The sequence below is a fragment of the Lepidochelys kempii genome, chromosome 9 (assembly GCF_965140265.1).
Source record: "Lepidochelys kempii isolate rLepKem1 chromosome 9, rLepKem1.hap2, whole genome shotgun sequence".
Classification (NCBI taxonomy): domain Eukaryota; kingdom Metazoa; phylum Chordata; order Testudines; family Cheloniidae; genus Lepidochelys; species Lepidochelys kempii.
In genome coordinates, this window is record NC_133264.1 from 49,582,154 (window position 1) to 49,594,367 (window position 12,214).

The 12,214-nt window shown below is 44.7% G+C and overlaps 1 protein-coding gene across 18 annotated transcripts in view; it reads left to right on the forward strand.

Annotated features, from left to right (window-relative positions):
• Positions 1 to 12,214, forward strand: part of MAP3K13 (mitogen-activated protein kinase kinase kinase 13) — a 140,949-nt gene that overhangs the window by 84,072 nt on the left and 44,663 nt on the right. For all 18 annotated transcript variants that reach the window (XM_073360286.1, XM_073360288.1, XM_073360285.1 and 15 more), the window contains one exon: positions 3,702 to 4,273. In XM_073360286.1, coding sequence (XP_073216387.1) covers positions 3,775 to 4,273 — 499 coding nt within the window. In that variant the 5' untranslated portion in view covers positions 3,702 to 3,774. The remainder of the gene's footprint in view (positions 1 to 3,701; positions 4,274 to 12,214) is intronic.

Below are 12,214 nucleotides of genomic sequence, written 5' to 3' on the forward strand. Positions count from 1 at the left end.
AAGCATAAATTCATCATTGATAAAATTTTGCAGATGACACAAAAATTGGGGGAGTAACAAACAATGAAGAGGACAGGCCACTGATTCAAAGCAAACTGGATTGTTTGGTAAACTGGGTGCAAGAAAACAATGTGTTTTTCTATGGGGGAAGGATAGCTCAGTGGTTTGAGCATTGGCCCGTTAAACTCGGGGTTGTGAGTTCAATCCCTGAGGGGGCCATTTAGGGGTCTGGGGCAAAAATTGGGGATTGATCCTGCTTTGAGCAGGGGGTTGGACTAGATGACCTCCTGAGGTCCCTTCCAACCCTGATATTCTATGATTCTATGAAATATAAATATATACATCTAGGAACAAAGAACACAGGCTATACTTACAGGATGAAGGATTCTATTCTGGGAAGCAGTGACTGAAAAAGATTTGGGGGTCATGGTGGATAATCAGCTGAATGTGAGCTCCCAAGGTTATGCTGTGGCCAAAACGGCTAATACAATCCTTGGATGCATAAACAGGGGAATCTCAAATAGGAGCAGAGAGGTTATTTTACCTCTGTATTTGCCATGCTGGAATTCAGCAATCAGTTCTGATGGCCACAATTCAAGAAGGACGTTGATAAATTGGAGAGGATTGAGAGAAGAGAGTGATAGACTCAAGGAGCTCAATCTGTTTAGTTTAACAAAGCAGAGGTTAGGGGGAGACTTGATTAGAGCCTGTAAATGTCTACATGGGGAACAAATATTTAATAATGGGCTCTTCAACCTAGCAGACAAAGGTATACCAAGATCCAATGGCTAGAAGTGGAAACTGGACAAATTCAGGTTGGAAATAAGGTGTAATTTTTTAATGGTGAGGATAATTAACCATTGGAACAATTTACCAAGGGTTGTGGTAGATTTTCCATCACTGACTACTTTTAAATTAAGATTGGATGTTTTTCTAAAAATATCTACTCTAGGAATGATTTTGGGGAAGTTCTATGTCCTGTGTTATAGAGGACTTCGATCCTTCTCATTACATTTGATTTAAAGCCAAAAGTCAGTGTAACACTACTGAGTTTTAATGACCATTTTTATTAACCAGTTTATTACTCTAATTATGTAGCAATAATATAATTTTGGCATCATGTATGTCTCATTTAATCTTTTATGCAATCTCCTTTAGCTGTTTGAGTAAACTTTTGAGCCACTTTTGTTGAGAGCCTGCTTTTCTTTAATCCCTTGTCTGATCTTTTAGATCAGGCCTCATTATTGGGGAAGCAAGCCCTAAGTTGAGGTTATTTTCCAGTATAAAAGATTCTGGAGATTTGTATTTTATTTTTAGAAGCTCTAATATCTCCATTGTTTGCAGCAAGCTTTTGGAATTTGGTCAGGAGAAAGCCTTGGAGCCAGAGGAAGTGCCCTTAGTTTGTCTCATAAACTTCTGTTCAGGCTTGAATGAAAGATGACCTATTGAAAATTTTAATTTTCCTTTCTCTTGCTTGCATTGTCAATAAAATGTTGAGAGTCTGCCAAAATTCTAACTAAATATGAGCTCATCTAAGATCATGACCATGCTCCTGCAACCATCGCCCAGCGCACTGTGTTGGAAAGCTTGGGAGCAGCCCCTCTGGGAGGGAGAGTCTGGGAGGGACTCTTCCTGTCCATCTCCCCAACCCCCAAACAAGCCCCAATGGCCAATCCCCCCCCACCCCCGGATGATAACCTGCTGTGAGTGAATGTAGTTAGTCCTATAGCGCAGGCTGTGCTGTCCAGAGTTCAAACCCTGATGATGCATGATGGGGTTGTTAGAGGTGCAACAAATATAATTTACATACTTTTTTCCTTTAAAAGACCCTAGGAAATGACATACACTTTTTAAAAGAATGTTATTTAGGTTGCAAAGTCAAGCACTCAAAAGTTAGGAAATCCCAGAATTCAGGTTGCCTGTGCAATCTTAATTCGGCCTCCTGTGCTCATGCATTGATAGTCTTTAGTTACATGATTACATACTATTTTTGTTACTTTCAAGTACTTGACTTTATAACCTTAATAGCATCATTTTAGTGTGTGCTTTATATATAAAACTGTATGTGTATTCAGAGAAAGAGATGAATGATACCAAAAAAACCTCAGGCTTTTGGACTTCCCCCGGTGGTGGTCTTATTATTTTATCTATGCAATGTACTGCTCCCTCAAAGAGGGGTAGAACACAAGCTCGGGGTGACGATTTTCAAACATCCTCCTGATGTTAGCTGTCTAATACCATATTTAGTCACCTGAATTAAGTAGTCTAATTTTCAAAAGTACGGAACACCCAGCACCTTCCATTGAGGTTCTGTGGTCTCCAACCTCCTCCATTTCTTCCTTTTGGTGGCTGTTTTCAGACTTCAGGACCTTTGTTCTTTGCCTAGGGAAACTTTTCTGGCTTTTTAATCAAAAATCTCCTGTTGACATATTGAAGTCAAGGGGAGTCTTTCCATTAATTTCAATGAGATTTGGCTTGTGCCCTCAGAGCAGTGGGAGTGGAATAAGCATTTTGTCTCTGACTAGTGTGTGATGGTGGGATATGTCTGTATAAAAGGGGGAACTCCATTTTGTATTATGTGCTGAACTCATGTCTAGCCCAGCCAAGGTTAATGAATTGCATTCCCAGTAACTTCCCTCTTCAGGAAAGGTGCTTGACACCAGCACTGAGAAGCCATCACAGAGCAATGGGGGCCTATAATTCTGGAATGGCTCTTTATTACTACCCCACCTCCATGGAACAATCAGTGTTTGCTCCCCTTCCTACTGACCCCTAGGCTGGAGCACTCCAGGGGAGCACATGGCAAGGAGAGGGAGACTCTTTAAAAGAGGGTGTGCTGCTCTGAGCAGAGGGCTGACTGTCACCACATTAGCAGGAGAGAGAACACAGAAGGGACTGTACTCAGCCTGAAATACTGACAAACCTTGGACTCACAGAAGGGACATAGATCAGACTAAGGGAGGCTGTGTCTCTGGACTTTTGTTGTGTTTGAAGAGATCTTTAACTCTTGATGCTGTCAAGAGTAAAGTGACTGTGGTCAAGAAATTTGTTTGCTACCCCTGTGTTCTTTAATGTCCTGTCCCATTGTCCCTGAAGGGGCCAAACTAGAAGCCAGAGTGACCACATCAAGGTGGAACTCTGAAGGAATGCATGTAAGCGACTGGGGGGCTCAGGAGGTCTGAGACACTGGTTTTGAGGTCTGGGGTGGCTGGATCATCCCAAGGGAAGGGCTCAGACAAAGGGTCTGTCCTGCGTAGCCAGAATCTTTACCCAGACAGAGTTGATGTGGAAACACGTGAGACCTTGCAGTTGGGTCCACTTAGAACAGACTGGTGTCTGTGCAGAGGGGTACTGGCCCTGGTGGTAACATAGTGCACACAGGCCTTTCCTGTAAGAAGACTCTCATGGGTCAGCCATTGCCAGTTATCTGAGTTTTCCAAAAAAGAGTCATGGTGGGTAACCCAGAGGAGAAATAACAAGGACCATCCCATTGATGATGTGCACTGAGTTAAATGTCAAAGGGAACAAATGTTGTCATTTGTAAATTTCAATAATCATTTACCAAATATCATTGGGCCTCCAGTTTTCTAGTTAAACTCATTATCAGATCTTCTCCAGAAAAGAGCACAAAACAGAAATACCATATAGTAGTGATTAAGAAAAGAAAAAAATATTTCTTATCCCATTTTCTCTCATTCCAGGTGCTGGGGCCATTTGTTGCATCTGAATTGTGTATCATTAGTTCTCTAAGCACCGTATCGGACTACCTGCTTCATGCACATGCACGGCACCATGGCCAGTCCTCAGGAGCACCTGAGCTGGCCTTCCTCTACAAACTTGATCACCAAGACTTTCAATGAAGACAAAGACTTCAGTGGGATACATGGTGATCATGCACCCACTGGAAACCATCCTTCACCTGAGATCATAGAGGATGTGCGAGAGAAGGGCTTACTTCAGGCAGATCTAATAGAAAATGTGGGCAGTCCAGTCACCACAGCAGTGTTGACCAGCATCAGCGAGGACTCTAGGGACCAATTTGAGAACAGTGTGCTGCAGTTGAGAGAACAGGATGAAGCAGAAACAGCTGTGCCTCAGGGCAACAGTAACACGATGGATGGAGAGAACAGTGGGACAGATGACATTAAAATTCAGTTCAGCAGATCCGGGAGTGGGAGCAGTGGGTTTCTTGAGGGACTTTTTGGCTGTTTGAGGCCTGTATGGAACATCATAGGGAAAGCATACTCCACTGACTACAAACTGCAGCAACAAGGTAAGCCTGTGCCACAGAAATGCTCCCAGTGCATTTCTTCTTCCCTTCATTTCTTTTAAAGTGAAGTGTGTGAGGATGCTAAAACAAATGAAATCCCTTTCCCAGCTTTCCACATGACCATTTGTCTGACATTCTCTCATACCTAACATACAGAGTTGCACAGAAAACATTCACTCCATAGTGAACCGCAAGCGCAGAATTGTATAAGCTAGAGCTGGAAAAGACTACTTTTACATGATCTACTCCATCCCCTGAACTGGGAAGTGGCGGACTTCGAAGTTGAGACAATTATTTAAATTAGTCGGGGTGTGGTGGGGTGGTGCCCCGCTCCCAGGCCAGACTGGGCTACAGCAAGCCAGAGCGGCTGCGTGGTCAGCCAGCCAATCAGGGCCAGGCTAGGCTCTATATAAAGGCTGCCCAGGCGAGAGGCGGGGAGTCTCTCCCAGACCTTCAAGGGAGAAGGTCTGTCTCCTGAGCAAAGGAGACCAGCACCCAGGACAGCGCAGTGCTGGGCAGGCTTGCGGGAGCTGAGGAAAGCTCCAGCCCCATACCTGGCAGGCTGCAGGCCCTAATAGAAGGGCCCACAAGGTGCAAGGGGGCCGAAGGGGAAGCAGCCCAGGGAGGAGAGGCGGACAAGGGGAGTGAAGGAGGGCAGGGAGGCTGCTGCCAGAGGGTCACTGGGCTGGGACCCAGAGTAGAGGGCGGGCCTGAGTCCCCCTTTCCCCCTTGTCCTACACCTGGCCGTTAGAAGTGGCCATAATGGACTGCACGCTACCCCTGATAGAAGGGGTTAGACTTTGGGGATTGGTTGGCCACTGCAGCTGGGGTGAAGCGAAAAGACTGCTGTTAAACCTCCCCCCTTCCCTGGAAGGGGGTGAGCATGGACTAGGGGGCAATGTCCTGAAGAGAATGCTACAAGAAGGGAGCAACATGGGTTCAGACACCAACGGAGGGTGAGAGACGGACGGGACACCACCAGTGGAGGGTGCTCCACGTGGACTGAGCTAATTCCCAGAGGTACCAACGGGAGGCGCTGCAGTGGTGAGACCCAACCCCGTCACACAGGACTAGAGAAATCTATGGGGAACCTAAGGAACGTAATCAAGTTAGGTGATTGGGCAGCACATGGCTGATTAAAAATAATGTTGACAAATGCAAGGTAAGGTACAGTGGAGGAATAGTTGGAACTCCTCACACACCTTCCACCATACAATCTTAATGCAGGATTTTCCCGTGCTGAATGTATTAGCTAGTGTTGTGTCCAGTCTGGTACTAAATATATGAAACATTGGGGCTTCCATCACTTCCCTGTGAGAATATTCCACTGCCTCATACATCTTGTTGTCAGGAAGACTTTCAACATTTAACTTTTCGCTCCCTTTTACCTCCCCTCCCTACCACGCTGAACAATTTTTCTGTGATCTTGGTGTTTACACTTTTCATATATTTGTGGACAGTTGTTATACCCTGCATCCTTTAATTCTGATACAAAAGAGCAGGACAGAAAGAGGTGGCATGAGAACAAATGGATTGCCAAAAATTATGGATATTAATGAAAATTGTTAATGTGTTAATGAGGTTATGAGCGTAAGGCCTACATATAGTATATCTTTAAAAGTATAACCTGTCCCCAGCTTTGGGAAAGGAAAAAGACAGATTAGAACAAGTTGTCATTTGAAATAGGGAGGTGTGACGGGGTGAACACACCTCGCACTGGACTGGGAAAGGTTAACTCCTCACTGTGGGCAGAGGAAGCCACGCCCCCACATCCCTACTGGGCATGCTCTAGGTGTAGCACCAGTATAAGAGGGAGCAGCCCAGCTCAGTCTGGGCTGACTGCTGGAGAGGAAGGATGCTCCTTGCTGGCTCCTGACCAGGAGCCACTGACGCCCTGGCCCGCGGAAGCCAGAGGCGCCAAGACCCAAGCAGATGCCCAGCTACCTGTGGATGCCCCAGGGAGGTCTGAGCTACAGGGAGTTGCACTGGCCAAGGAACCCAGAGACCCCAAAGATGTGCAGACTGCCACCGGAAGTAACATGGTAGGTAGGAAGTAGCCCAAAGGAGGACTAACCATTGTCCTGATGATGGTCAACATGTTGCAGACAGATCCCCGCTGACCCAGTGGCAGACACTCACCACTGACAGGGCCCTGATCTGGGATCCGGTGGAGCAGGGAGGACCCAGTCCCCCTACCGTGGCCCACACACCCCAATGGACCGCAAGGCCATACAGCCCCGCCTGGAGGGCAATTCTATTGTAAGGAATGTGGGTGAAGCCAAGCAGCTACAATTAAGATTTTTGTACACCAATGCAATGAGCCTGGATAACAAAATGGAGGAACTCGAACTACTGGTGCTGGAAGTGAAACCAGATATTATACGGATAACAGAAATATGGTGGAATAGTAGTCATGACTGGAGTACAGGTATTGAAGGATGTGTGCTGTGCAGGAAAGACGGAAATAAAGGCAAAGGTGGTGGCGTAGCATTGTATATTAATGATGAGGTAGACTGTAAAGAAATTAGAAGTGATTGAATGGGTAAGACAGAGCCTGTTTGGGCCAAAATCACTTTGGGAAAGAGAGCTACTAGAGGTTCCCTAGGGATAGTATTTGACGTATTCTGCAGACCCCCAGGATCTGATTTGGATATGGATAGAGACCTCATTAATGTTTTTAATGAAATAAATACTACTGGGAATTGTGTGATTATGGGAGACTTTAACTTCCCAGATATAGCTTGGAGGACAAGTGCTGCTAATAATAGTAGGGCACCGATTTTACTGGATGTGATAGCTGACAGATTTCTTCACCAAATAGTCACTGACTCAACAAGGGTCAAGCATGCCCTTTTAGATTTGGTATTGGTGAGTAGTGAGGACCTCATGGAAGAAATGGTTGTAGGGGACAACTTTGGTTCAAGTGATCATGAGCTAATTCACTTTGAACTAAATGGAGGGCTAAACAAAAATAGATCTACAACTAGGGTCCTTGATTTCAAAAGGGTTAACGTAAAAAAATTAAGGGAACTGGTTAGGGAAGTGGACTGGACCGAAGAACTCAAGGATCTGAATGTGTAGGAGTCTTGGAATTATTTTATCAAAGTTGCAGAAACTACCTGAAGCCTGCATCCCAAGCAAGGGGGAAAAATTCATGGGGAAGTGTTGCAAACCCATCTGGATGAGCAAACATCTCAAACAGGTGATTGAGAGAGCCTACAAGGAATGGAAGATGGGATGGATGAGCAAGGAAAGACCTCTTGGAGGTCAGAAAGTGTAGGGATAAAGTGAGGATAGCTAAAAGCCAAGCAGAGTGGGACTTTGCAAAAGGGAATCAAAACCAATAGTAAAAGGTTCTACAGCCATATAAATAAAAAGAAAACAAGGAAAGAAGAAGTGGGACCACTAAGCACTGAGCGTGGGGTGGAGATTAAAGATAATCTAGGCATGACCCAACACCTAAACAAATACTTTGCCTCAGTTTTTAATAAGGCTAATGAAGAGCTTAGGGTAGTGGCAGGGTGGCTAATGGGAACTAGGATTTTGAGGTAGAAATTAGTACATCTGAGGTGGAAGTCAAACTCAAACAGCCTAATGGGACGAAATCGGGGGTGGGGGGTGGGTTTGGATCATTTTCATCCAAGAATATTAAAGGAAATATTAAATGAAATTGCAAGCCCAATAGCAAGGATTTTTAATGAATCTGTAAACTCTGGGATTGAACCCTGTGAATGGTGAATTGCTAATATAGTTCCTATTTTTAAGAAGGGGAAAAAAGGTGATCTGAGAAACTACAGACCCCTTAGTTTGACCTCAGTTGGTATGCAAGGCCTTGGAACAAATTTTGAAAGAGAAAGTAGTTAAGGTGAACGGTAACTGGGATAAAATACAATGTGGTTTTACAAAAGGTAGACCGTGCCAGACCAACCTGATCTCCTTCTTTGAGACGATAACTGGTTTTTTAGACAAAGGAAATGCAGTAGATCTAATCTACCTGGATTTCAGTAAGGTATTTGGCACAGTTTCACGTGGGAAATGATTAGTTAAATAGGAGAAGATGGGGATTAATATGAGAATTGAAAGGCAGATAAGAAACTGGCTGAAAGGGAGACTACAATAGGTCATACTGAAAGGTGAACTGTCAGGCTGGAGGGAGGTTACTAATGGAGTTCCTCAGGGATCAGTCTTGGGATCAATCTTCTTTAACATTGTTATTAAAGACCTCAACACAAAAAGCGGAATTGTGCTAATAAAATTTGTGGATGACACAAAGTTGGGACGTATTACTAATACGGAGGAGGACCAGAATATCATACAAGAAGATCTGGATGACCTTGTAAACTGGAGTAATAGAAATGGGATGCAATTTAATAGTGTGAAGTCCAAGGTCATGCATTTAGAGACTAATAACAAGAATTTTTGCTATAGGCTGAGGACATATCAGTTGGAAGTGATGAGGAGGAGAAAGACCTGGGTGTATTAGTTGATCACAGGATGACTATGAGCCGCCAGTGTGATGTGGCCGTGAAAAAGGCTAATGCAGTCTTAGGGTGCGTCAGGTGAGATATTTCCAGTAGATACAGGGCAGCGTTAGTACCATTATACAAGGCACTGATGAGATCTCATCTAGAATTCTGTGCACAATTCTGGTCTCCCATGTTTAAAAAAGATGAATTCAAACCGGAACAGATCCGAGGAAAGGAAACCCTATTTTATGAGAGGAGACTCAAAGAGCTTGGCTTGTTTAGCCTAAGCTAAAGAAGTCTGAGGGGAGATATGGTTGTTCTCTATAAATACATCAAAGGGATAAATACCAGGGAGAGAGAGAGAAGTTATTTAAGTTAAGTGCCACTGTGGACACCAGAACAAATGGACATAAACTGGCCCTCAAAAGTTTAGGCTTGAAATTAGACAAAGGCTTCTAATGATCAGAGGAGTGAAGCTGTGGAACAGCCTTTCAAGGGGAATAGTGGGGACAAAAAATCCTAACTAATTTAAAGACTGAGTTTGATAAGTTTATGGAGGGGATGGGTATAATGAGACTCCCTACAATGACATGTAGCCGATCTGTGACTGCTAGCAGAAATTATCTCCAATGCTTGGTGATGGGACACTAGATGGGGAGGACTCTTGAGTTACTACAGAGAATTCTTTCGCAGGTGTCTGGCTGGTGGGTCTTGCCCACGTGTTCTAGGGTCTAACTAATTGCCGTATTTGGGGTCAGGAAGAAACTTTACCCCTGGTCTGATTGGCAGAGACCCTGAAGGTTTTTCACCTTCCTCTGCAGCATGGGGCACTGGTCACTTGCAGGTTTAAACAAGTGTAAATGTCAGTCTCTCTGTAACTTGAAGTCTTTAAATCATGATTTGAGGACTTCAGTAACTCAGCCAGAGGTTAGGGGTCTATTACAGGAGTGGGTGGGTGAGGTTCTGTCACCTGCATTGGGCTGAACACCAGCTAGATCAGGGGTTCTCAAACTTTTTTTTGCTGAGCCCCTCTTTGAAAATGTTTCACGCTGTGATGACACACACACTCCAAAAGTGAGAGCAAATTACTATGCATACTCATAGGAGCACCAAGTTAAGTATGTAATCATTATCCCTGCAGTCAAAGGCACTGAAGCCTTTCAACAAATGTAAAGTAGGCTTACCATATTTCAAGTTTCCAAGTAGAGGACACTGCCGGGGGGAAAGGGAAGCTGGGGATGGGTGGGTACAGCAATACTGTACCAGGCCACCCTTACTTCTGCACTGCTGCTGGCAGCAGTGCTGCCTTCAGAGCTGGGCAGCAGCCCTCGCTCTCTGCCCCCCCAGCTCTGAAGGAGCACTGCTGCCAGCAACATTACAGAAATAAGAGTGGCAATACCATACCGTCTCACAATGCCCTATAATAGCCTTGTGACCCTCTTCTGTGTCGAGACTGCCAGTTTGAAAAGCGCTGGACTAAATGATCACGATGGTCCCATTTGTCCTTAAAGTCTACGAGTCTGTGTGTGTGAATAAATATGATGGCTACAAATGTTCCTTGGAAATTTGTAACTGTTTGTTGAATAACAGAAAACCAAATTTTTAGAGGAAACTGTCCAGACTGTATCTTCCATAAAGTGCCATAGTCCCCCTGTGTTGATGATGCATCCTTGGACATAGTGTGTCATGGAAAATGTAGTCTGGCTAGGGAACCTGGCCCATACAGGAGACTGTGGTCAGAAGACCCTGTTGCAGTGCTGCGGAAGAATATCTGAATCAAACTTTTTGGTATTTCGATGTTTGGGTTTTGGCAAAAAACTTTCCACCGAAATCAGACACAGCCCATTCTATGATGCAATCTGCTTCTCTGGTGGAGCATACGTGTTTGGTGAAGGCAGTTTTAAAACCACCAGAGAAGTAGATCTCATAATGTAACAGGCCATCCAGATACCCAGGAGAACCTGCTTCAATACAGGGGGAAAAAATCCCATTAGTCACACTCTGCTAGTTGTCACTTGTCACCCCACACTAGACCCCATATGGGGTATCAAACAGTTACAACCCATATTTGATGGAGACCACTTCTTGATAAAAATCTTTCCGAAACCCCATCTTCTGGCTTTCAAACAACCCCCCCATCCCTAACCTCATGAGGCTTATCAGAAACAAGCTCCCCATAGACCAGGACTCACCAATTCAAAGTGGTACCAGATTCTGCCAGAACAGATGCAAAACTTGTAGACATCTTTCCACTGCTACAATGATCAATACCCTTTCAAGATCCATGCCTGTTACAAGATGTACCTCATCAAATGCCCAAACAACAACAACTATGTGGGTGAAATGAGACAATCACTATGCTTTCAAATGAACTCACACAGAAAAATGATAAAAGACAAAAACACCTGTGACAAAGCTCTGTCCTTGCCTCCGTGGGTCCCACGTTTCCTGGTGGATTTCGCTAGCCTCAGAGGTTCACTGTGACCCTCCATGTAACCCTTCTCTCTCTAGAGACAAGGGTCACAGTCTACTGAGCCATGTTCATCATAAGCCAGTGAGGGAGGTGAGGAGAAGTTATCCTTCCTTGCACAGTCTCTGTTGTCTCCCAGTCTCAGTGATTAATCAGACGGGAAAGGGGGAGGGGAGCCCAGGCCCACCCTCTACTCCAGGCTCCAGCCTAGGGACCCTAATAGTATCAGCTATGGTAACTGACCTTTTAGAAACATGACATGTATAATTCCGTGGGCTACTTCCCCCACAGCAGCCCTCACTTCCTCAAGCTCCACTTCACCCTTACCTCAGGGCCTCCTTCCTTGTGCCTGATACGGTGTGTACTACTCAGTCTCTCCAACAGCACAGTTTCCTCCCACAGCTCCTGACATACCCACCCACCTGACTAACTGGGAGGCTTTTAACTAGTTTCAGCCAGCCCCTGATTGGCTTCAGGTGTCCGAATCAACCTAGCATTCTCCCTGCCTTCTGGAAAGTTCTTAATTGGCACCAGGTGTCTTAATTGACCTGAAGCAGCTGCCATTTCACTTATCCTGGTACCAGGGATTTGTTTAGCCTGGAGCTAATCTATCTATCTCCCACTACTTTTCTATAGCCATCTGGCCTTGCCCCGTCACACACCATACCTTTCATGGGCAAATACTTTTCATAAAGCAATCATTTAATATCTGACCTCTCAGTCCTCATCCTTAAAGGAAATTTGCACAGCATCTTCAAAAGAGCCTGGGAACTTAAATTCATAACTCTGCTGGACACCAAAAACCATAGACTTAACAGAGACACTGGTTTTGGGGCCACTTACAGCAACTTGTAACATACGCTGCTTCCTACTAACCCACCATTCTCCTACTTGACTCCAGAGGTGTTAATTGTGCTTTTCATTTTAAGTGGTCTCTTACAACATGTGAACCATTTATGCTTAACAATCTATCCCACTTGTATTTATCTTTGACACTGTAGTTTCCTT